Source organism: Salvelinus namaycush, chromosome 33 (genome assembly GCF_016432855.1).
Source record: "Salvelinus namaycush isolate Seneca chromosome 33, SaNama_1.0, whole genome shotgun sequence".
NCBI classification, from domain to species: Eukaryota; Metazoa; Chordata; class Actinopteri; order Salmoniformes; family Salmonidae; genus Salvelinus; species Salvelinus namaycush.
In genome coordinates, this window is record NC_052339.1 from 31,445,233 (window position 1) to 31,472,734 (window position 27,502).

Consider the following 27,502-nt stretch of genomic DNA (forward strand, 5'->3'; position numbering starts at 1 on the left):
GTATTCAGCATTTCACTGTAACGTCTACACCTGTTGTATTCAGCATTTCACTGTAACGTCTACACCTGTTGTATTCAGCATTTCACTAACTTCTACACCTGTTGTATTCAGCATTTCACTGTACTGTCTACACCTGTTGTATTCAGCATTTCACTGTAACGTCTACTACACCTGTTGTATTCAGCATTTCACTGTAACGTCTACACCTGTTGTATTCAGCATTTCACTGTAACGTCTACACCTGTTGTATTCAGCATTTCACTGTAACGTCTACACCTGTTGTATTCAGCATTTCACTGTACTGTCTACACCTGTTGTATTCAGCATTTCACTGTAACGTCTACTACACCTGTTGTATTCAGCATTTCACTGTAACGTCTACACCTGTTGTATTCAGCATTTCACTGTAACGTCTACACCTGTTGTATTCAGCATTTCACTGTACTGTCTACACCTGTTGTATTCAGCATTTCACTGTAAGGTCTACACCTGTTGTATTCAGCATTTCACTGTAACGTCTACACCTGTTGTATTCAGCATTTCACTGTAACGTCTACACCTGTTGTATTCAGCATTTCACTGTAACGTCTACACCTGTTGTATTCAGCATTTCACTGTAACGTCTACACCTGTTGTAATTCAGCATTTCACTGTAACGTCTACACCTGTTGTATTCAGCATTTCACTGTAACGTCTACACCTGTTGTATTCAGCATTTCACTGTAACGTCTACACCTGTTGTAATTCAGCATTTCACTGTAACGTCTACACCTGTTGTATTCGGCGCATGTGACGAATAAAATTGGATTTGATTTGATAGAGTTTCAGTGATGTGTTTGGTGACTCACAGGCAGTCCAGGTTTACCCATCTCTCCATCCTTCCCATTTTCCCCAGGAGCCCAGGGGAACACAGAGAGGCCCTCAGATGAACCTGGGGGGCCAGGAAGCCCTGGAGGACCAGGTGGACCAGGAGGACCCTGGATGAAGAAAATAAAATCCATAACATTCACGCTAACAAAATAACACGATACATCTGTCATAATGCATAAATGCTAATGCTAACTTATTTGTACCCAAATGGTGTTTGTGTCTATAGTCAGTGAGCAGAACAACAGGTTGTAAGGTTCTAGAATTTTGAAAAGAATGACCACTCACTGTCATAATCTCTGTGTCTCCGTCAAAGTACTCAAAGCCTGAGCCGTCCACACCGTCCTGCAAACCACATACGCTTACAATGAATGAAGGAACTGATGAATCAACGAAAACAACCAAGTCAATCGTCCAACTAATTCTACCATCCATCTATTCACATCCACGTGTGGTTCATTCCACACTACATACCGGGGATCTGGATGAGTTGGGTCGACCCGGTGGCCCAGGAGGTCCGGGGGGACCAGGTTTGCCCACTCCAGGATCCCCCTTCAGGGGTCAACAACACACACACAATCCAGGGTCAAGGGTTGAACACAATAACCAAGTACAACAGCGTTTCTCAATCCAATCCTGAGGGAACCTTGTTGGATAATGCACATTTTAGTTCTGGCCCAGCACTAACACACCAGATGTAATTAATCGCCAGCCCTTGATGTAATTAATCGCCAGCCCTTGATGTAATTAATCGCCAGCCCTTGATGTAATTAATCGCCAGCCATTGATGTAATTAATCGCCAGCCCTTGAAGTAATTAATCGCCAGCCCTTGAAGTAATTAATCGCCAGCCCTTGATGTAATTAATCGCCAGCCCTTGAAGTAATTAATCGCCAGCCCTTGAAGTAATTAATCGCCAGCCCTTGATGTAATTAATCGCCAGCCCTTGAAGTAATTAATCGCCAGCCCTTGATGTAATTAATCGCCAGCCCTTGAAGTAATTAATCGCCAGCCCTTGATGTCGGTGTTTGGGCCAGAGCAAAACAATTGCAATAAAGTAGAGCACCGTTGAACTATTCATCGATAGTGGAGCTAAAACCTGTAGGCCATTAGAACGTCATATACCGTCTGCATCAGTGAAAGGAGGTCAGACAGTGTGTGATGTTGCACCTTGTCTCCTTTGGGACCAGGATCTCCTGGCAAGCCTGGGAATCCCTGAACTCCAGTTTCTCCCTGTGGTAGGAAACACAGCGAGTGAGGATTATCAACATGAGAAATGGCTGATGGGGGAAAACATATGAAGATATCCACATGGGTCGTGTACAGTTACAGTAGGCTTTCCAACAATGATTGGTGGACTGACAGGAGTTGAAGATTGGATTGATGTGTGGCCCTTCCTTCCAGAGTTATATCACTCCATAAAACACAATATCCAAAAAGATCATCAGCCCGGTTTTCACTATAACAGTTATCTAACCCCTCTCTGAAGCACCTGTATGACGCACGCACGCACGCACGCACACACACACACACACACACACACACACACACACACACACACACACACACACACACACACACACACACACACACACACACACACACACACACACACACACACACACACACACACACACACACAGAGATGTACCCCACATGTGAGCAGCACCCCGTATCTCTTCACACAGAGGTCAGGACCTGGGCTTCAGAGTTGATCAAACCCACAGATGAGCAGGTGCTCTCGTTTCACCAATCGAAACGCACAGATGCAGATCAAAGACCCCTAGAGGGACCACCGTAGAAGATCCCCTCTCCATCGCTCATCTCTGACATCCAGGGACGTGAGTTGTAAATAAAACAATGACTCAACTTTCCTCATTTTTGTAAAACATTTCCAAAATGACTGCATCCCACTTTCCTCCGTAGTTGACTGGGTCTGGTGTACACATGTGAGGTATCGGTTGTGTGCGCCTAAGAAGCTGTGGTGTGTTTACAGTGGAATGAGAATATTTGTGTTCTTGAGATAAAGAGAGTGTGGGAGTTACTGTAAATAGCAGAACAACAAAGTCAAGTCTCTGTTATGTAGTGTAGGGCCTATTGGTTGGAGATTCAGAATAAAATGCAATTGTATATAAAAATTGTTTACAGTTTTTAACAATTGCTAACATGCATTGGTCAAAACTGAAGTCACATGGTCAAAACTCTTCACAGGGTCAGCGAAACAGAAGTGTATATGGACCAAACTGTGAATCATTTTAATTCCTTTCACACAACATGCGTTCAATGACCACGTTCTCTGAAATCCACAAACTATTTTCTCATTCATACTCCACCACCTGCTCAGCTATATATTTGCAGCACATGTTTTTCAAATGCTAAAACACTGTTTCCAAAACTGTTAAAAACACATTCAAAACAGAATGATGGCAAATGTCGTGCATTTCTGCAGTAACCAGATTGAAACATATAGAAAATCTCAGCAGAATACTTAATCATTCCAAACACAGCTGATTGCAATTTCAGCTGAAAGCCTACCCAAGTGTCCTGTTTTTAGTCTCGTTACCAAACAGACAAAAGAGGACTGCTTCAGAATGATTTAGTTATGAAACATGGATCAAGGAAGACAGGTTGTTGGGGAAAGAAGAGTGGCAGGGAGAGGGAGAATGTGTGGAGGACAAAGGAGAGGAAGACAGGTTGGTGGGGAAAGAAGAGTGGCAGGGAGGGGGAGAATGTGTGGAGGACAAAGGAGAGGAAGACAGGTTGCTGGGGAAAGGAGAGTGGCAGGGAGAGGGAGAATGTGTGGAGGACAAAGGAGAGGAAGACAGGTTGGTGGGGAAAGAAGAGTGGCAGGGAGGGAGAATGTGTGGAGGACAACGGAGAGGAAGACAGGTTGGTGGGGAAAGAAGAGTGACAGGGAGAGGGAGAATGTGTGGAGGACAAAGGAGAGGAAGACAGGTTGCTGGGGAAAGGAGAGTGGCAGGGAGAGGGAGAATGTGTGGAGGACAAAGGAGAGGAAGACAGGTTGGTGGGGAAAGAAGAGTGGCAGGGAGAGGGAGAATGTGTGGAGGAGAATGGAGAGGAAGACAGGTTGGTGGGGAAAGAAGAGTGGCAGGGAGAGGGAGAATGTGTTGGAGGACAACGGAGAGGAAGACAGGTTGGTGGGGAAAGAAGAGTGGCAGGGAGAGGGAGAATGTGTGGAGGACAAAGGAGAGGAAGACAGGTTGGTGGGGAAAGAAGAGTGGCAGGGAGAGGGAGAATGTGTGGAGGACAAAGGAGAGGAAGACAGGTTGGTGGGGAAAGAAGAGTGACAGGGAGAGGGAGAATGGGTGGAAGACAATGGAGAGGAAGACCAAGAGCGGTGGTCTCTGATGAGATAAGAGCCACAATTACTGACCATGTTGTAAACCATGGTCTCTCTTTGAGAGAGGCCGGTTTAAGCATGTTGTAAACCACGGTCTCTCTTTGTAACCACATTTGTAGCGTTCAACAGCATCAATACGACATTTTGAAATATATTGGCTGTTTAGTTTTTCTCAGTTGGATCCAAAGGTTGTCTCCCACAGGAGGGAGAGGCAGACTAGTATCAGATGCGCAGGAAATTGACATTGTTGACATGATAATTGCAACAATGCAATAAAACTGTGGTCCATTCTGGACAGAGTGCTGGCAGACTAGATCACCATTGGGAATGTGAATACGGTCAGCACAACGACAGTTGCCAGAGTCCTAGAGAAACCTCAAATAAGGATGAAGCTGTTGTACATTGTACCCTTTGAGAGAAACGGGGAACGTGTGAAAGAACTCTGGTACCAATATGTCCAGGTAAGATGTCTGTTCAATAACCAAACAGGGTACATACACAGCTATGCATAATGTAAAGAACTGTAAAACTGTGGATTTACTGTATTTTAGAGTAATGGAGATGGAAGCCAGGCAAACTACACATACATTCATCTTTGTGGATGAAGCTGGATTCAACCTGGTAAAAACACGCCACAGGAGAAGAAAAGTGATTGGATAGAGAGCAACCGTGGATGTCCAGGCCAGAGAGGAGCTAACATCAATGTGTGCAGCACTGTCCAATGATAGTTTGCTGTTACACAAACCACTCATTGGCCCCTACTATACAGAGAGGCTCATTTATTTTCTGGATGACCTGCATAATCGACTTGTGCCAGCGGAGGAGAGAGGGGCAAGAATCTCCCCTACCTTCGTTGTTGTGTGGGATAATGTGGCATTCCACCACTCTGCTGCAGTCACAGACTGGTTTACTACACATCCCAGGATGTCAGTACTAGTTCCTGCCTACATACTCCTCCTTCCTAAACCCCATAGAGGAGTCTGTCTCTGCGTGGAGGTGGAAGGTTTATGACCACCATCCACATGACCAGATGTCCTTACTGGATGCCATGAATGTGGGGTGTGGAGACACTTCTCCTGAAGACCTCCAGGGTTGGATTAGACATTCCAGAATATACTTTCCAAGATACATCGCTAGAGACACAAGATGTGATGTTGATGAGAACTTGAGGCCAAATGCAGGAGAGAGAGAGAACTAGAACCCTCACAGTACTGTACAGTATGAGTGATTATACTATACATGTTGATGAGAACTACAACCCTCACAGTACTGTACAGTATGAGTGTTATACTATACATGTTGATGATAACCAGAACCCTCACAGTACTGTACAGTATGAGTGATTATACTATACATGTTGATGAGAACTAGAACCCTCACAGTACTGTACAGTATGAGTGATTATACTATACATGTTGATGAGAACTACAACCCTCACAGTACTGTACAGTATGAGTGTTATACTATACATGTTGATGATAACCAGAACCCTCACAGTACTGTACAGTATGAGTGATTATACTATACATGTTGATGAGAACTAGAACCCTCACAGTACTGTACAGTATGAGTGTTATACTATACATGTTGATGAGAACTAAATCCCTCACAGTACTGTACAGTATGAGTGATTATACTATACATGTTGATGAGAACTAGAACCCTCACAGTACTGTACAGTATGAGTGATTATACTATACATGTTGATGATAACTAGAACCCTCACAGTACTGTACAGTATGAGTGATTATACTATACATGTTGATGAGAACTAGAACCCTCACAGTACTGTACAGTATGAGTGATTATACTATACATGTTGATGATAACTAGAACCCTCACAGTACTGTACAGTATGAGTGATTATACTATACATGTTGATGAGAACTAGAATCCTCACAGTACTGTACAGTATGAGTGATTATACTATACATGTTGATGAGAACTAGAACCCTCACAGTGCTGTACAGTATGAGTGATTATACTATACATGTTGATGAGAACTAGAACCCTCACAGTACTGTACAGTATGAGTGATTATACTATACATGTTGATGAGAACTAGAACCCTCACAGTGCTGTACAGTATGAGTGATTATACTATACATGTTGATGAGAACTAGAACCCTCACAGTACTGTACAGTATGAGTGATTATACATGTTGATGAGAACTAGAACCCTCACAGTACCGTACAGTATGAGTGATTATACTATACATGTTGATGAGAACTAGAACCCTCACAGTACTGTACAGTATGAGTGATTATACTATACATGTTGATGAGAACTAGAACCCTCACAGTACTGTACAGTATGAGTGATTATACTATACATGTTGATGAGAACTAGAACCCTCACAGTGCTGTACAGTATGAGTGATTATACTACATGTTGATGAGAACTAGAACCCTCACAGTACTGTACAGTATGAGTGATTATACTATACATGTTGATGAGAACTAGAACCCTCACAGTACTGTACAGTATGAGCGTTATACTATACATGTTGATGAGAACTAGAACCCTCACAGTACTGTACAGTATGAGTGTTATATTATACATGTTGATGAGAACTAGAAACCTCACAGTACTGTACAGTATGAGTGATTATACTATACATGTTGATGAGAACTAGAACCCCCACAGTACTGTACAGTATGAGTGATTATATTATACATGTTGATGAGAACTAGAACCCTCACAGTACTGTACAGTATGAGTGATTATATTATACATGTTGATGAGAACTAGAACCCTCACAGTACAGTACAGTATGAGTGATTATACTATACATGTTGATGAGAACTAGAACCCTCACAGTACTGTACAGTATGAGTGATTATACTATACATGTTGATGAGAACTAGAACCCTCACAGTACTGTACAGTATGAGAGATTATACTATACATGTTGATGATAACTAGAACCCTCACAGTACTGTACAGTATGAGAGATTATACTATACATGTTGATGAGAACTAGAACCCTCACAGTACTGTACAGTATGAGAGATTATACTATACATGTTGATGAGAACTAGAACCCTCACAGTACTGTACAGTATGAGAGATTATACTATACATGTTGATGATAACCAGAACCCTCACAGTACTGTACAGTATGAGAGATTATACTATACATGTTGATGATAACTAGAACCCTCACAGTGCTGTACAGTATGAGTGATTATATTATACATGTTGATGAGAACTAGAAACCTCACAGTACTGTACAGTATGAGAGATTATACTATACATGTTGATGAGAACTAGAACCCTCACAGTACTGTACAGTATGAGTGATTATATTATACATGTTGATGAGAACTAGAACCCTCACAGTACTGTACAGTATGAGTGATTATATTATACATGTTGATGAGAACTAGAACCCTCACAGTACTGTACAGTATGAGTGTTATACTATACATGTTGATGATAACTAGAACCCTCACAGTACTGTAGAGTATGAGTGATTATACAATACATGTTGATGAGAACTAGAACCCTCACAGTACTGTACAGTATGAGTGATTATATTATACATGTTGATGAGAACTAGAACCCTCACAGTACTGTACAGTATGAGTGATTATATTATACATGTTGATGAGAACTAGAACCCTCACAGTACTGTACAGTATGAGTGATTATACTATACATGTTGATGAGAACTAGAACCCTCACAGTACTGTACAGTATGAGTGATTATACTATACATGTTGATGAGAACTAGAACCCTCACAGTACTGTACAGTATGAGTGATTATACTACATGTTGATGAGAACTAGAACCCTCACAGTACTGTACAGTATGAGTGATTATACTACATGTTGATGATAACCAGAACCCTCACAGTACTGTACAGTATGAGTGATTATACTATACATGTTGATGAGAACTAGAACCCTCACAGTACTGTACAGTATGAGTGATTATACATGTTGATGATAACCAGAACCCTCACAGTACTGTACAGTATGAGTGATTATACTATACATGTTGATGTTTTATTTAAATTATTATTATTGGAATTTCAGGAATTTGTTTTTTTGTTTCAACTTTACATTTTTCACAAGTAAAATAAAGGCTATTGAAGCAAATGGCTGCATTTCTGATTCATTCTTGTTACATATACTTTAGTACAGTCGATACAGTCAAAAGGTGTTATTCTTATTCTATAATGAAATACTGATTTATGTGAAAAAATCATTCAAACTTCAAAGAGAAACGGTAATAATGTATGTAATGTTCACTGTTAGTGTTTTTTAGGTCAGTGCGTTATGAGTTACAACGTATGCTTTCTGAGTGAGAACTGTTGCCACTGTTCTGGTCGAACGAGCTTATTTTGAGATATGTATGAAGTGTTTGGGTTTTTTGAGTGAGTTTTGGAGGTGAGATTAACTGTTTGGCCAAGATGCATGTTGGTCATGAAGACTGTGAAGAGTTTTGAAAAAGTGGCTTCAATAATGACCGATGCTTGTTAGCAATTGAATAAAACTATAATTCCCACAATGCAGTAGGCCTATAGTGATCTCAGCTCAGAGATGTTTAAGTCTAGTAATGATGAACGTTTGAAGTCCTAAGGAATGAAAGATAAGTCACAATGAACAATGACACACATGAAGAATACTCACAGGGTTTCCGTCTATCCCTCCACTGCCCTAGAGAACACAAAACAACATATACAGTTTTTTAGATTATTTCTTTCACCTTTATTTAACCAGGCTAGTTGAACAAGTTCTCATTTACAACTGCGACCTGGCCAAGATAAAGCAAAGCAGTTCGACACATACAACAACACAGAGTTACACATGGAATAAACAAACATACAGTCAATAATACAGTAGAAAAAGTCTATATACACCATGTGCAAATGAGGTAGGATAAGGAAGTTAAGGCAATAAATAGGCCATGGTGGCGAAGTAATTACAATATAGCAATTAAACACTGTACAGTACCGGTCAGAAGTTTGGACACACCTACTCATTCAAGGGTTTTTCTTTATTTTTACTATTTTCTACATTATAGAATAATAGTGAAGACATCAAAACTATGAAATAACACATATGGAATCATATAGTAACCAAAAAAGTGTTTTAGATTTGAGATTCTTTAAAGTAGCCACCCTTTGCCTTGATGACAGCTTTTCATACTCTTGGCATTCTCTCAACCAGCTTCATGAGGTAGTCACCTGGAATGCATTTCAAATAACAGGGCAGCCTTGTTAAAAGTACATTTCCTTAATTTGTTTGACCCAATCAATTGTGTTGTGAAAAGGTAAAGGTGGTATGCAGAAGATAACCCTATTTGGTAAAAGGCCAAGTCCATATTATGGCAAGAACAACTCAAATAAGCAAAAACATTAAGGGCAGTCAATCCGGAACATTTCAAGAATTTTGAAAGTTTCTTCAAGTGCAGTTGCAAAAACCATCAAGCGCTATGATGAAACTGGCTCTCATGAGGACCACCACAGGAAAGGAAGACCCAGAGTGACCTCTGCTGCAGAGGATAAGTTCATTAGAGTTAACTGCACCTCAGATTGCAGCCCAAATAAATGCTTCACAGAGTTCAAGTAGCAGACACATCTCAACATCAACTGTTCAGAGGAGACTGTGTGAATCAGGCCTTCATGGTCAAATTACTGCAAAGAAACCACTACTAAAGGACACCAATAATAAGAAGAGACTTGCTTGGGCCAGGAAACACAAGCAATGGACATTTGACCGGTGGAAATCTGTCCTTTGGTCTGATGAGGCCAAATTTGAGATTGTTGATTCCAACCGCCGTGTCTTTGTGAGACACAGAGTAGGTGAACGGATAATCTCTGCATGTGTGGTTCCCACCATAAAGCATGGAGGAGGTGGTGTGATGGTGTGGGGGTGCTTTGCTGGTGACACTGTCAGTGATTTATTTAGAATTCAAGGCACACTTAACCAGCATGGCTACCACAGCATTCTGCAGCGATACGCCATCCCATCTGGTTTGTACTTAGTGGGACTATCATTTGTTTTTCAACAGGACAATGACCCAACACACCTCCAGGCTGTGTAAGGGCTATTGGACTAAGAAGGAGAGTGATGGAGTGCTGCATTAGATGACCTGGCCTCCACAATCACCCAACTTCAATCCAATTGAGATGGTTTGGGATGAGTTGGACCGCAGAGTGAAGGAAAAGCAGACAACAAGTGCTCAGCATATGTGGAACTCCTTCAAGACTGTTGGAAAAGCATTCCAGGTGAAGCTGGTTGAGAGAATGCCAAGAGTGTGCAGAGCTGTCATCAAGGCAAAGGGTGGCTACTTTGAAGAATCTCAAATCTCAATATATTTTGATTTGTTTACCACGTTTTTGGTTACTAGATGATTCCATATGTGTTATTTCATAGTTTTGATGTCTTCACTATTATTCTACAATGTAGAAAATAGTAAAAATAAAGAAAAACCCTTGAATAAGTAGGTGTATACAAACTTTTGACTGGTACTGTATGCTTTTTCAACAACAGGTTACTGTCAATAATATCAAAGGCTGCACAGAAATCTAACAGTACAGCTCCCACAATCTACTTATTTTCCATTTTTTTTAACCAATCATCAGTCATTTGTGTCAGTGTAGTACATGTTGAGTGCCCTTCACTATAAGCATGCTGAAAGTCTGTTGTTAATTTGTTTACAGAGAAATAGAATTGTATCTGGTCAAACTAATTTTTTTGCAAATCTTTGCTATGCGTCGGCAGCAAGCTGATTGGTTGGCTGTTAGAACCAGTAAAGGGTGCTTTACCATTCTTGGGTAGCGGAATGACTTTGGCTTCACTCCAGGTCAGAAGAAAAACATTTTCCTCCAGACTCTGATTAAACTGATGACAAATAGGAGTTGCAATATAGTCTGCTACCATTCTCATTAGCTTTCCGATTAAGTTGTCAATACCAGGTGGTTTATCCTTATTGAACATTTTCATTTGTTTAACACTTTTTTGGTAACTACATGATTCCATATGTGTTATTTCATAGTTTTAATGTCTTCACTATTATTCTACAATGTAGAAAATAGTAAAAAATAAAGAAAAACCCTTGAATGAGTAGGTGTGTCCAAACTTTTGACTGGTATTATATAGAAAAACTATTTCTGACCCCAAAAAACGTACATAAAAAAACTGCTATTCTAAACCACTGAATGAGGTAACAATACAGCCGTCATCATGGCCACTGGCTGTGGGCATGAAACCACCTAAATAGGCCATTAAAAGGAGTCAATAGCAGAATTAAAGAGAGAGAACACCAATGGAACTGAACTATTTTGGTGAAAAATACGCCTGCCGGGCCAAACCACATAAATGTCTAGGAGTGAGAGAAAACTAATGAATCGGCCGTAACCAGATACAACTGGGATTTTCAACTGCGCCCAATTACAATACAGTGCTGATCAACATGACCAATAGGGGGTGAAGGGGAGGGGATGTTGTGGTAACAAACAGGTTCTTACTGGCTGGCCGTCGTTACCGGGTGTTCCGGGTGGTCCTGCTGGTCCTGGGGGCCCCTGGGAGCCCCTGGGTCCTGTCACTCCCCCAGAAAAGCCATGGCTTGACAGACTGTGTGGGCCTGGGGGCCCGGGGGAACCAGGGGGGCCAGCTGGCCCTGGATCTCCTTGCTCTCCTTTCTGACTGGAAGTCCCCTGGAGAGAGAGAGAGAGAGAGAGAGAGAGAGAGAGAGAGAGAGAGAGAGAGAGAGAGTGTGTCTGTGGTATATTGGCAAACAATTATTTGTTTGATGGCTGGTCAGGTACTATCAATGATATGTATTAACCCTAGATCACTGCAGAGGCCGCTGTTTGTAATAACTGCACAGCAATCTTGTTACTCCTCCTCCATTGTAAAAAAAGATGTTGGAAGCCATAGAAATGCATTTATTATTGTCTACATCCATTTAGACAAGTATATTATATTACAGACACCTTAATGTAAACTTTAAAATTATATTTTGTGACCTGAACATAAAACAAATAATGTAAAAACATATTCCTTAAATACATTTTTTTGTTGTTGAGAGGACTAATGTTACTGTCCCCACTACAACAAATAAATACATGTAATTTTGTCCTTGAAACATTTTATTGAAATACTGTAAAAATTCCATTCATTCCTATGGAGTACTGCTTCTTCTGGGGAGTATCAATATGGAGGCCGGTGGCTTCTAAGCCTCTCATTGGTCATTGCATATTGCGGTAGCATCATCAATCCAGGGTTTATACACATCATTACTATAGAGCAGGTAACACATTATAGGTCTTCAGTTGCATTCTCTTAAATCCGTCAACAACTCATACTTACACTGTTTGGTCTATAGTCTGCATCCGCAGTCCGACTTGGTCCTGTGGCCAAAGAAACAACAGTCTCAACACATGAATATGGCTCTGTTTTCTTACCATGTTTTATCGCCCCCTTCATTTCAACACCACAAGGGATTATAATAATAATTATTATTATAATAATATATTCATGCAGTGTTATGCACAGTCTACCTCCATGTCTCTCGCTCTCCCTCACATCTCTCACCTCTCTCTGCAGTCAGCTCCACGTCCTGACCCGAGATCTCATCAGCATCCTCATCGTCAGTGGGCGATGCCTCCGTGGGAGGGGCGCGCACAGAGGTGCTCCATGGTTCCTCTGGCTGAGAGGGTAGGCCGGAGGTAGGAGGAAGTAGCAGAGAGAGAGGAAGAGATGGGGGGGGGGGGCAGATTTAAAAGGATGCATCCTTTGAACATAGAGCTATAGCCAGGTTTGCCAAGGTCTGCAAGATGGGCTTTGTTGCCGCCCTGTGGTTATATGCAGCTGAGCTTGAGTCAAGAAAGCTCAACTAGGTCATCCAATGGAATTCAGTTAAATGTGCACTACGCAGAAATCACTCTGACATTTCCTGGTTGCTAAAATTCTAATACTTTGCCTAATTTCAGTTTATGTGACAAAACGCACAAGTATAGTGTGAAGAATCATTGTACCATCTAAACCACTGTGAAATATATTTTCCATAACCAAACATATTGTATTTTCAGCTTTTTGAATCTGGGGTACAAAACCCAAAGTAAAAGATGCAAAAATGTAACTTAAGAACGAGGAGCATAGAAATAGAGATAATAGAACAGATCATTGAACTTGCTTTCAATGAGAATGACAGATCTATAACACACATTTCTATGTGAAGTTGGTCGGGTCGCCCCAAAAAAGTGACATATTGCAATTTTAAATTCAAAATGCGTTTTATTTTCCTGAGAGGGAACCTTGTGTGGTGACGGATTGTCACAAAAAACATAGAAGTCAGAACAGGTACTGTATAAAAATTAAAATTCTAACTGTACAATCATAGATTTAAAAAAAACTACTTCTGTAAGTTATTACATAGTATGGTTGCTAAGGCTTTTACATGTTTTTCCTAGAAAAGCGTAAATTTTTATTATAATTTATAAAGCACTGTTGCTAAGGATTTGCATTTCGTATCTAAGCGACCCTAGAATTTGTAATGTTTGGTTAATTTGTTGCCATGACTACTTCTCGCCATATTCTGAATGTACTTTCAGTCCTCACTGGGCAAGCGTCAGATGGTTCAGGTGTCTTTTCGCTCTCTCTGGCGGATTGTTCCAGAACGTATTTTGAACAACCTTCATCCAATCTTGAGATTCTGAACCAAAGGCTTGATAATGTTTGCCATTGACACCATTGGAAAGTTTGAGCATGTGATTCTTCACCATTAGCAGAGATAAGAGCGAAAGTGAGTATGGTTTTGATGTAGTTGATCTCTCCCATGTCTCTGCAGGAGTTTTACACATCTGTTGCGGATTCATTCCCATTAAGATTAACGTCACTTTATTGGTCAATTGCACACAAGGTCCAACCAAAAGCTTACTTCCACTATTTAACCCAACCCCTCCAAAAGACACACATACAGGACAAACATAGAGGTTTTGGAGAGGTGCCCCGGGAGATGTTGTTTTGCGGGGTTAAGTGCCATGCTCAAGAGCACAACGGCAGGCAATGGCATCTAGGCTTTTTAATTCCCGCAACCCTCCGGTTGCTAGCTTCCCACCAGATTTTTCCCATTGGACCCGGGATTCGAAGTGGCTCGGATGTTCTGAATGTGGATATGTGTGAAAAGGAGAGCAATCGTAATGAGTTTCAGGACAGAAAGAAGCACTGGGAAAACATGAGAGACAAACTGGTGCAAACGTTCAGGTGTGTGGATAGAAAGGTGGTCAATGCCACTTGGAGAAGGATGGAAGTCCTTAAGAAGAAACTGGCTCACAAGAATATCCTGAAGCACTATCAGATGGATATCCTGAAGCACATGCAGATGGATATCCTGAAGCACATGCAGATGGATATCCTGAAGCACTATCAGATGGATTCCCTGAAGCACATGCAGATGGATATCTTGAAGCACTATCAGATGGATTCCCTGAAGCACATGCAGATGGATATCCTGAAGCACATGCAGATGGATATCCTGAAGCACATGCAGATGGATATCCTGAAGCACATGCAGATGGATATCCTGAAGCACTATCAGATGGATTCCCTGAAGCACATGCATATGGATATCCTGAAGCACATGCAGATGGATATCCTGAAGAACATGCAGATGGATATCCTGAAGCACATGCAGATGGATGTCCTGAAGCACATGCAGATGGATATCCTGAAGCACTATCAGATGGATTCCCTGAAGCACATGCAGATGGATATCCTGAAGCACTATCAGATGGATTCCCTGAAGAACATGCAGATGGATATCCTGAAGCACATGCAGATGGATATCCTGAAGCACTATCAGATGGATTCCCTGAAGCACATGCAGATGGATATCCTGAAGAACATGCAGATGGATATCCTGAAGCACATGCAGATGGATATCCTGAAGCACATGCAGATGGATATCCTGAAGCACATGCAGATGGATATCCTGAAGCATATGCAGATGGATATCCTGAAGCACACGCATATGGTTATCCTGAAGCACACGCAGATGGATATCCTGAAGCACACGCAGATGGATGTCCTGAAGCACATGCAGATGGATGTCCTGAAGCACATGCAGATGGATGTCCTGAAGCACATGCAGATGGATGTCCTGAAGCACATGCAGATGGATGTCCTGAAGCACATGCAGATGGATGTCCTGAAGCACATGCAGATGGATATCCTGAAGCACATGCAGATGGATGTCCTGAAGCACATGCAGATGGATGTCCTGAAGCACATGCAGATGGATGTCCTGAAGCACATGCAGATGGATATCCTGAAGCACATGCAGATGGATACCCTGAAGCACATGCAGATGGATATCCTGAAGCACTATCAGATGGATTCCCTGAAGCACATGCAGATGGATATCCTGAAGCACATGCAGATGGATATCCTGAAGCACATGCAGATGGATATCCTGAAGCACTATCAGATGGATATCCTGAAGCACTATCAGATGGATTCCCTGAAGCACATGCAGATGGATATCCTGAAGCACATGCAGATGCAGACCCAGAGGATGGAAGCTGAGGAGCAGAGGCTTCAAAGGCGGCTGGCCAGCAAACTGGAGGTAATTTACACAATTTAGCTAAGTATATTATGTATGTACAAGTATGTACTCAGGTATGGCAAGGTAAGTATTCAGGTAATTATTCAGGGAAATACTATATATCCAGGTAGTTATGTCCAAGTAAGTATTCAAGTAATTATGGTCAGGTAAGTATTCAGATAAGTTTTCAGGAAGGTTTTCAGATAAGTCTGTCCAGGTAAGTATTCAGGTGAGTTGGTCAATGTTCTGTAAGTATTCAGGTTAGTATTCAGGTATGTTCAGGTACGTATGTCCAGGTAACTATGTTCAGGTAAGTATGTCAAGGTAAGTAATTAGGTACAGTAAGTATTCAGGTCATTATGTTCCGGTAAGTATTCAGATAAGTATCAGTAAGTATGTTCATGTATGTATGTCAAGGTAAGTCACCAGGTCAGTATTCAGGTAAGTATATTTAGGTAAGTATATTCAGGTAAGTATTCAGGTCAGTTTTCAGGTAAGTATGTTCAGGTAAGTATGTCCAGGTAAGTATGATCAGGTAAGTATGTTAGGGTAAGTAGTCATGTACAGTGCATTCAGAAAGTATTCAGACCCCATGTCTTTTTCCACATTTTGTTACGTTACAGCCTCATTCTAAAATGGATTACATCGTTTTTTCCCCTCATCAATCTAAACACAATGCCCCAAAATGACAAAGCAAAACAGGTTTTTAGAAATGTTTGCAAATAAAAAACTTAAATATGACATTTACATAAGTATTCAGACCCTTTACACAGTAGTTTGTTGAAGCACCTTTGGCAGTGATTACAGCCTTGAGTCTCCTTGGGTGTGATGCTACAAGCTTGGCACACCTGTATTTGGGGAGTTTCTCACATTCTTCTCTACAGATCCCGGGCTCCCGAGTGGCGCAGCAGTCTAAGGCACTGCATCTCAGTGCTAGTGGTGTTACTACAGACCCTGGTTTGATTCCAGGCTGTATCACAACCGGTCGTGATTGGGAGTCCCATAGGGCAGCGCACAATTGGCCCAGCGTCATCTGGGTTAGGGTTTGACCGGGGTAGGCCGTCATTGTGAATAATATTTTTTTCTTAACTGACTTGCCTAGTTAAATAAAGGTTCAATAAATATATATATTTTTTAAAGATCCTCTCCAGCTCTGTCAGGTTGGATGGGGAGTGTCGCTGCACAGCTATTTTCAGGTCTCTCCAGAGATGTTTGATTGGGTTCAAGTCCGGGCTCTGGCTGGGCCACTCAAGGCCACTCCTGCATTCTCTTGGCTGTGTGCTTAGGGTTGTTGTCCTGTTGGAAGATTAACCTTTGCCCCAGTCTGAGCTCTCTGGAGCAGGTTTTCATCAAGGATCTCTCTGTACTTTGCTCCGTTCATCTTTCCCTCAATCCTGACTAGTCTCCCAGTCCCTGCCGCTGAAAAACATCCCTACAGCATGATGCTGCCACCACCATGCTTCACGGGAGTGCCAGGTTTCCTCCAGACTTGACGCTTGGCATTCAGGCCAAAGAGTTCAATCTTGGTTTCATCAGACCAGAGAATCTTGTTTCTCATGGTCTGAAAGTCCTTTAGGTGCCTTTTGGCAAACTCCAAGCGGGCTGTCATGTGCCTTTTACTGAGGAGTGGCTTCCGTCTGGCCTCTCTACCATAAAGGACTGATTTATGGAGTGCTGCAGAGATTGTTGTCTTTCTGGAAGGTTCTCCCATCTCCACAAAATAACTCTGGAGCTCTGTCAGAGTGACCATCGGGTTCTTGGTCACCTCCCTGACCAAGGCCCTTCCCCACCGATTGCTCAGTTTGGCTGGACGGCCAGCTCTAAGAAGAGTCTTGGTGGTTCCAAGCTTCTTTCATTTAGCACGATGTAGGCCACTGTGTTCTTGGGGACCTTCAATGCTACAGAAATGTTTTGGTATCCTTCCCCAGATCTGTGCCCCGCCACAATCCTGTCTCGGAGCTCCACGAACAATTCCTTCGACGGCCTGGCTTGGTTTTTGCTCTGACAAGCTCTGTCAACTGTGGGACCTTATATAGACAGGTGTGTGCCTTTCCAAATCATTTCAAATCAGTTGAATTTACCACAGGTGGACTCCAATGAAGTTGTAGAAAAATTTCAAGGATAATCAATGGAAACAGGATGCACCTGAGCTCAATTTTGAGTGTTATAGCAAAGGGTCTGAATACTTATGTAAATAATGTATTTCTGTTTAAAAAAATATATACATTTGCAAACATTTCTAAAAACCTGTTTAAGTTTTGTCATTATGGGTTATTGTGTGTAGATTGATGAGGGAAAAAGGCTGTAACATAACAAAATGTGGAAAAAGGGAAGGGGTCTGAATACTTTCCAAATGGATCAGTGTTCAGGTAAGTATGCCCAGGTAAGTATGTATGTATGTATGTATGTATGTATGTATGTATGTATGTATGTATGTATGTATGTATGTATGTATGTATGTATGTATGTATGTATGTGTGTATGTGTGTGTATGTGTGTGTGTGTGTGTGTGTGTGTGTGTGTGTGTGTGTGTGTGTGTGTGTGTGTGTGTGTGTGTGTGTGTGGGCTGACAGACTAGCAGAAGTGCCAAACTAGCTACGCAGGAAGAGGCTGGGACCAGATCCACAAACACACTGGGAATGGCCCTAAATCATCCCCTGCCTCAGCATATCCCCTGCCTCAGCACATCCCCTGCCTCAGCACATCCCCTGTCTCAGCACATCCCCTGCCTCAGCACATCCCCTGCCTCAGCACATCCCCTGTCTCAGCACATCCCCTGCCTCAGCACATCCCCTGCCTCAGCACATCCCCTGCCTCAGCACATCCCCTGCCTCAGCACATCCCCTGCCTCAGCACATCCCCTGCCTCAGCACATCCCCTGCCTCAGCACATCCCCTGTCTCAGCACATCCCCTGCCTCAGCACATCCCCTGCCTCAGCACATCCCCTGCTCCCAGATGAAGCTTCCCTGCTATACAGATCTAGGATCAGCTTTCCCTCCCCAAAACCTTTCACCATTAGGGAGAAAACAAAACAGACCGTAAATCAGTGATTTGGACCTTCAGCCTACTCCACAACCCACACTCATTACTCAGGGTGTGTGGGTTGTGGAGTAGTTGTCCACATCCCCGATTTACGGTCTGTTTGTTTTCTCCCTAATGGATGACAGTGGAGGCTATCCTGGAACAGAGAGGTTTAGCAGTCAAATCGCCCGTCCTGAGTCTCCCCCAACGCCAGCTACAACAGAGGAGGACACGAACAAGCTGGGAGTAGGAACAGCCTCAAGGAGAAGTAAGGATGAGGACAGAGTAGAGTAGACCACGATCATACAATTAGGCTAATGGTCACAGATATTATCAGAACAGATTTTTTTTTTTTTTTACTCAGAGTTTTCACGGTTGTTGAACTTTTACTATTCATTAAATTTGACCTTAGTCACCTTGAACAATGAAAAACAGTATGTCTGCCTTTTATCAAATTCACAAAACAGAGCTTTTAGAGAAAGAGGCTTCCTTTGAGGGTTCAGCTTTGATTCGGAGCACCTGCATTAAATCTGAGCAGTAACTGTCAAACGATCACACAGCTGGAGACTGAGCGAGAAGACGAGAGAGAGAGAGAGAGAGAGAGTGGAAGAGAGAGAGGGCGAGAGAGAGGGACAGAGTGGAAGAGAGAGAGGGCGAGAGAGAGGGACAGAGTGGAAGAGAGAGGATGAAAGAGAGGGAGAGAGAGTGGAAGAGAGAGCAAGAGAGAGCAAGAGAGAGTAGAAGAGAGAGAGGGCGAGAGAGGGCGAGAGAGAGCGAGAGGGAGAGAGAGTGGAAGAGAGAGAGGGAGAGAGAGTGGAAGAGAGAGAGGGCGAGAGAGGAAGAGAGAGTGGAAGAGAGAGAGGGCGAGAGAGAGGAAGAGAGAGTGGAAGAGAGAGAGGGCGAGAGAGGGCGAGAGAGAGCGAGAGAGAGCGAGAGGGAGCGAGAGGGAGAGAGAGTGGAAGAGAGAGAGCAAGAGAGAGTGGAAGAGAGAGAGGGCAAGAGAGAGCGAGAGAGAGTGAAAGAGAGAGGGCGAGAGAGTGGAAGAGAGCCAGGGCGAGAGAGAGAGAGCGAGAGAGAGCGAGGGCGAGAGAGAGAGCAAGACAGAGTGGAAGAGAGAGAGCAAGAGAGAGTGGAAGAGAGAGAGGGCGAGAGAGAGTGGAAGAGAGAGAGAGGAAGAGAGAGAGAGGGCGTGAGAGAGTGAGAGGGAGTGAAAGATATAGAGGGCGAGAGCGAGAGATAGTGGAAGAGAGAGGGTGAGAGAGAGCGAGAGAGTGTGGAAGAGAGCGAGGGCGAGAGAGATCGAGAGAGAGGGTGAGAGAGAGGATGAGAGAGAGAAGGTGAGAGAGAAGGTGAGAGAGAGAAGGTGAGAGAGAGGAAGAGAGAGGGTGAAAGGGTGATGGTGAGAGAGAGAGTGGAAGAGAGAAAGGGCGAGAGAGAGCGAGAGAGAGTGGAAGAGAGGGTGAGAGAGAGAGGGTGAGAGAGAGTGGAAGAGAGAGAAAAAGATAAGTAGTAACCCTGAGTGTGTAGCCTAACTCAGCGTTTCCCAACCTCGGTCCTGGGTCCTCCTCCCCTCCTGGGTGCATGTTTTGTGTTTTGGCCCTAGCACTACACAGCTGACTAAAATAACCAACTCAGCAACAAGCTTTGATTATTTTAATCAGCTGTCATGACGTTGGCCTGTTGGTGAGGTTTATGACCCCCATAAATACCTTTCCCCCTTTCCTCTCTCTCTCTCTCTACAGAGTGACGATTGGAAAGCCCTTTGTTAACATAGAGAGAGTCTGGTGAACAGAACCATATTTCAGTAATCCAACCAGTAGAAAATATGCGTTGGTACTTGAAGAATATGAAATCAGATCAGTTGTCATTATTACTGATGATAGGATGACATAAACTGTATCTTGGAAAGTCTACACATTCATTCAGATTCACATGGAATTGTTGTGCAATTTAAATGTTTAAATATTAAACTATTTGTAAAAAGATTAAATGTAATTTTAGCTTCTTAAATGAGAGAATTGGTTTTCATAAGTGAACTAGGCTCAACTCAGTGGCCCCGCCCAAGTGAACAGACATTGGTTGTGAACTATGAAACACGCCCTTCTCTCCCCACTACATAAGCCCCTGTTAACGAAATTAACATTTCTGTTCCCGAGGACGTGAGGACGACGGTCCATACGTTAAAAGGGCTAATATTAAACTACAGAACTAAGACAACTTCAGCGTGAGCTTAAAGTATGGCAACTTGGTATGAACTTTGAACTCTTATTCACTAAAGAAGTGATACCTCCTAGCCATTGAGTGAGCAGCAGCAGCTGTAAACGTGGGCTAGGAAAGGACGGACAAAGTATCTCTTCTACCAAACACACGACGTTACTACAACACAACCGTTCTACCAGACATTCTTCAGAGGACAGGAAAATCTCTGTTGGGCAACACGGCCTTCCATCTACGACCAACCTATTGAAGCACGGCTCAGAGTAAATATTTCAGGCATTTTCCTTTTCCAAATAGGCGGTTATTTAGAATGATTAAGATACTGTATTTACGATAGCATAGCTTTACAAGGTCCGATCAGAGACCAAATTCCTTTGTTCCTCGGTCTTCCCGCGCTTTCATTCAAAACTCAACCCCCTTTCTTTGTGTAACCAGCCGTCGGTTCCGTTTTCTTTTATGACATAATTAGTAATCAATGTATGATCCATCCTGTGTATGTGTAATTCTGTGTGATTGTTTAGGTATTTAGTCAACAAATAATGAAACCAAATTTTGTATTGCTGATTCAACTTGTTAGCCAGGGTTCGTGAAGATAACCAAGAATTGTACGACTTCAGATGAGACTGAATAAGGTGACGATTAAGAATTGACCGCTATTGATGTAGAAGATTACCAGGTCTTTAAGAGTTTATTCGGAAGATAACAGCTCTATAAACATTCTTTCGTGGTGCCCCGACTTTCTAGTTAATTACATTTACATCATTAGTTCAATCAGGTAATATTAATTACAGATAAATTATTTTATAGAATAGCATGTCATATCACTTAATCCGGCATAGCAAAGACACGGCACAGCTGTGTAGTGTTAGGGCAAAACCCCAAATGTGCATGCTGTGTGGTCTCTCCCACTGAAACACTTTATCTCATCACAGTCTTTCAGATGATACCCAATCCCTGGTAATGGGAGAGAAAAGCTCATGGGAAACTGGAAGGGAAACTCAGCCAAGCATCAGCAGCTGTTTTGATGTTAAGCAGTGTGCTTGGTGTCCATGTGACAGTTGAAGGAAGATGGAAGGCAGTGTTCAAAGGAAAGTTATGGTGCCAATCTTGCTTATATCTTGGATTGAGGCCTGCGGTTTTAGTCTGGTGCCATCCTTGTGAATAATGCAAGATCTCCAAAAATAGCATGGGATATGTCAACGTTAGATCACTTTTGAGGCATGAAATGGAATACCAAGACATCTCTCTCCAAACGGGCAGAGGGAAGCAGAAGAGGGGTGGTTGGGCAGGGGGAGGCAGAAGAGGAGTGGTTGGGCAGGGGGGAGGCAGAAGAGGAGTGGTTGGGCAGGGGGAGGCAGAAGAGGAGTGGTTGGGCAGAGGGAAGCAGAAGAGGGGTGGTTGGGCAGGGGGAAGCAGAAGAGGAGTGGCTGGGCAGGGGGAGGCAGAAGAGGGGTGGTTGGGCAGGGGGAGGCAGAAGAGGAGTGGTTGGGCAGGGGGAGGCAGAAGAGGAGTGGTTGGGCAGGGGGAGGCAGAAGAGGAGTGGTTGGGCAGGGGGAGGCAGAAGAGGAGTGGTTGGGCAGGGGGAGACAGAAGAGGAGTGGTTGGGCAGGGGGAGGCAGAAGAGGAGTGGTTGTAAGAGATACAGACAGGACAACATGCTTTTGAAAGCAAAACTCACTCTGAACTTTTCTAATATAGGCTTCTGAAAACACCTAAACTGGACTGACCACCTGCTCTGATTCTCCACACACACACACACACACACACACACACACACACACACACACACACACACACACACACACACACACACACACACACACACACACACACACACACACACACACACACACACACACACACACATCACAACTGCTACTTCCAGACTCTTGATATATGGCTCAGTTTACACGACTAATAAAAGGTACTAATGTAACTAAGTCCTCTGCCAGTTGGTTACAGTGGAATAACCTATGTGATCTTATCTAAATGGCTGTGTTAAGATACGGGGGGGGGGGGGGGGGGGGGCACAGATCCTTCAATGTGTCAGAAAGCAGTTAACCATTCAGAAGAGGATATATGCTTTCCTCTCAGACGCGGTCCAAGAACGTCAGACCAGATCTGGTTGAGCTAACAGCGTTTCTCAGATAAGAGAACCTGGCTGGAGGGTGGAACGGCATATCTCCACGTCTCCCACCTAACTGGTCCCATTAAGATGAATTGGGTTCTGGATGTGCTGTAGATACCCCTACTGTGTTAGGAGGAGGGAGTTAGAAGGTGTACATTTTGATTTGATTTGTATCTCTTTTAGTCCCCATTTGGACTAATCTTCCAAGAGTCCTTAAACATTAAAATACAATTTATAATACGAACCCATTTTCACATATAACACACTATTACAAACGTACATAATATACTAATATAATGACCCAATAAATACTCAATCTAAAACATATTGATTCTTCATCTACTATAGTCCCACAACATTTCTATGTATTATATTTAAATCGTTTTAAAATAATGTTTAAATGTATATATTGAAAGGTTTCTAGTTTGCTCAGTTAATTTATTCCGTTTCTTTATTGCTCTAAATCAAAATGTTATTTTGCCTATTTCTCTTTTCTGTCTGGATAACGCATAGATGGTGGACAATCTATTCATAGTATTTACGGAATGTCTGTCTCTTACCAACTGAATACCGTTGTGAATAGAACCTGGCCGTTTTAAATGGTGTATATTATGAAATAAAATAAGCATGTTTTTTTTCAATTATCTTATCGATTGATGACCAACCATGAACATTGCGCATGACTGCAACAGAAGAACCATATCTCCACCTTAAAACAATCCTTGCTGCTTTGTTCTGGGCATTCTGCAGCCTCCTGACTTCACTTGATGATGCATTTCCCCAGACCACAGAACAGTAGTTCACCTGACTCTCAATTAATGCTTGTGTTATTTGCTGAAGAATTTTCCCTGGTAAATATTTAGCTATCCTTCTGATTATGCATGCTGTTTTAACGACCATGATAAGCAGTTGTCTAGCTGCACTCACAATAGTTTGGTTTCTGTCACTTCTTCAATTTGTACTCCTCCCATACTTACTTGTATCCCATGCTGTTTTTGCCTTTTCCTAGTGGAACAGACCAACATAACTTTGGTTTTCTTGGTGTTTAAAACAAGTTTGTTTTGGCAAACCCACTTCCTGATATTCTCCAAATCTCCTTGTAAAGCTTGCTGTACCTGTTGAACCGATTGTCTTGCTGCATAAATTGTAGTATCATCTGCAAATATAGTAGTTTGAGTTTCAGCTAAGGTATAGGGAATATCGTTGGTATATATTAAATAAAGAAGTGGCCCAAGGCAGCTGCCCTGCGGTATTCCACAGATTAACACATGAGGGGAAGAAAATGAACCATTGATATAGGTGGACTGTTTCCTGTCAGTTAGATATGACTGTACCCAATTCAATGCCACCTCCTTAAAACCATAATGCATTAACTTCTTTGGGATAGGGGGGCGCTGTTTTCACTTTGTAAAAAATCGTTCCCAAATTAAACTGCCTCGTACTCAATTCTTGCTCGTACAATATGCATATTATTATTACTATTGGATAGAAAACACTCTCAAGTTTCTAAAACCGTTTGAATTATATCTGTGAGTAAAACAGAACTCATTTTGCAGCAAACTTCCTGTCAGGAAGTGAAAAATCTGAAATCGAGGCTCTGTTCCAGGGCCTTCCTATTCATTTGCTTGAAATCTATGGATATACATGCACTTCATACGCCTTCCACTATATGTCAAGAGGCAGTGAGAGGTGGAATGGGGTGTCTAGCTTGATCTGAGGCCGAACAAGAGCTCTTGGAATGACGTGACCACTTTTTCCTTTGTTCAGCAAGGCGCGGGAAAGAACCCTGGATTGCGTTCTGAAAAGCTTTCGTTATAGACGGCTAATATCTCCGGCTTTGATTTTATTTGATAAATGTGATAATATCATCGTAAAGTATGTTTTTTCAATATAGTTTTATCAGATTATTGAAAGTTTATCGGGAGTTTTGGCTTTTTCCGTTCTCTGCGTTTGGTGATGATGGACAGCTTCGTGCCACTTGGCTAGCTTTGGTTGCTAATTCGACAAGAGAAAAGGACATTCTAAAACCAAACAACGATTGTTCTGGACAAAGGACCCCTTGTACAAGATTCTGATGGAAGCTCAGCAAAAGTAGGAACCATTTATGATGTTATTTCGTATTTCTGTTGAAAATGTTTAGTAATATTTTCCGCCCTGATTTTGGGCGCTGTCTCGCTATAACGTAAGCTGTATGTCGTACTAAAGTTATTTTTAAAAATCTAACACAGCGGTTGCATTAAGAACTAGTGTATCTTTCATTTGCTGTCCAACATGTATTTTTTAGTCAAGTTTATGATAAGTTATTTGGTCAGATTAGGTTAGTGTCAGAAATATATCCGGACATTCTGGGAAAAAGTTGCTACGTTTTTACAATGTATAACCACGGATTTCAGCTCTAAATATGCACATTTTCGAACAAACCATATATGTAGTGTGTAATATGATGTTATAGAACTGTCATCTGATGAAGATTGTGAAGGTTAGTGAATAAATGTATATCTTTTGCTGGTTTTTTCGCTATCGCTACCTTTGCGTTGAATGAATGCGGTTGTGTGGTTGGCTATTGTAGTAAGCTAATATAATGCTATATTGTGTTTTCGCTGTAAAACACTTAAAAAATCTGAAATATTGGCTGGATTCACAAGATGTTTGTCTTTCATTTGCTGTACACCATGTATTTTTCATAAATGTTTTATGATGAGTATTTAGGTATTTCACGTTGGTCTCTGTAATTGTTCTAGCTGGTGGTGAGCTAACATAAATATACGTGGTGTTTTCGCTGTAAAACATTAAAAAAATCGGACATGTTGGCTGGATTCACAAGATGTTTATCTTTCATTTGCTGTATTGGACTTGTTAATGTGTGAAAGTTAAATATTTCTAGAAAATATTTTTTGAATTTCGCGCGCTGCCTTTTCAGTGGAATGTGGGGGGGGGTTCCGCTAGTGGAACCCAGGGGCTAGACAGGTTAATTTTGTCAAAATTATTTCATGATCCACTAAATGAAATGCTGCACTGAAATCTAAAAATAGTACACCCACAAACCTGCCATTATCCATAGCATTGAGCCACTGGTCAGTCATGTCAACCAATGCAGTGGTAGTGGAATGGTTTTTGCGATATGCATGCTGATTGGCTGTAATCAGATCATTCTTTTCCATCTACTCCCATATTTGTCTACTCACAATACCCTCCAATATCTTACTGAGTGTAGGGAGTAGACTAATTGGTCGACTATTGGCAGGAGTAATGGGTTCTTTGCAGTCTTTCGGAATAGGACACAGTTTCGCATGCTTCCATGCATTTGCAAACATCCCCTTTTCCAGTGACCAATTAAATATGTATCTCAGTGGAACTGCAATCTGGGGAGCAGCACAGTGAAGCAAAAAATTGTCCATAAGCCCATAACCTGTGGATTTACCACCAGGTAATGACTTCAATAGGTTTAACTCCTCCTCTACTGACACCATTTGCAGACTAAAAGAGCAGATCTTGTTGCTCATAATATGATCATCAATCCATTGGACAATAGCTTGTTTGGAAGAATGTGTGTTTACATTGTTGCTCAGTCATTTAATTTTCTTTGTAAAAAAAATCTGCTAAATGATTGGCAATATCAACTGGTTTTGTTATTATTCTCCCGCCAACCTCCACACTAGATGGGCATGATGAGATAGATGTACCAAGTAAGCCCTTAACTGTGTTCCATACCTTTTTACAATCATTTTTACAATCAATAAAAGCATTGTTGTAAAATAACTTTTTCAATTTAACTGCATAATTACGTAATGTTCTATAATTCTGTTCATCAATTTCTAATTTTGATTTGGCTGCTAAGACTTTTGCCATATTTCTTTGAGAAAACGCCTCACCCAGTTCATCATCAATCCATGGAGATGGACGAGCCCCAACTGTACTCTTTCTTACTGGTGCATGATGGTCCATTACCTCAGTGAGCAAATCAATAAAACATTCTGTAGCGTGATTGAAATCATCCTCTAGATAAATCAGCTCCCAGGGTACAGCAGCCAAATCATTTTGAAATAGCTCATGATTAAATGTTTTAAAATTTCTCTTGACCACAATCCTAGGGGGTTTCTTTGGAACCTTGGTGTTCATGGTTATGGTCACAATATTATGGTCTGTCCAGCCCACTGGCATTGGTCTGGCTTTTAAGCATTGCAATGGTATATTACCGAAAATCCGATCAATGCTTGTGTCTGAACGATGACCCAACTTAATTGAAGATCTAGTAGTATCATTAACCATTTGTTTCAAACCACAGTTCTTGGCATATCTCATCCATTTTGTTCTATTCGAATTATTGTGATCCTTCCAATTTATATT

The 27,502-nt window shown here is 42.0% G+C and overlaps 1 protein-coding gene across 1 annotated transcript in view; it reads right to left on the minus strand.

The window, feature by feature from the left end:
• LOC120027913 (collagen alpha-1(XVIII) chain-like) overlaps positions 1–27,502 on the minus strand; it is a 66,970-nt gene that overhangs the window by 26,685 nt on the left and 12,783 nt on the right. The window contains exons 4-10 of the mRNA XM_038973008.1: positions 12,779–12,893; positions 12,554–12,594; positions 11,710–11,898; positions 2,037–2,099; positions 1,342–1,419; positions 1,156–1,212; positions 849–977 (exon numbers count right to left, since the gene is read on the minus strand). Coding sequence (XP_038828936.1) covers positions 849–977; positions 1,156–1,212; positions 1,342–1,419; positions 2,037–2,099; positions 11,710–11,898; positions 12,554–12,594; positions 12,779–12,893 — 672 coding nt within the window. The remainder of the gene's footprint in view (positions 1–848; positions 978–1,155; positions 1,213–1,341; positions 1,420–2,036; positions 2,100–11,709; positions 11,899–12,553; positions 12,595–12,778; positions 12,894–27,502) is intronic.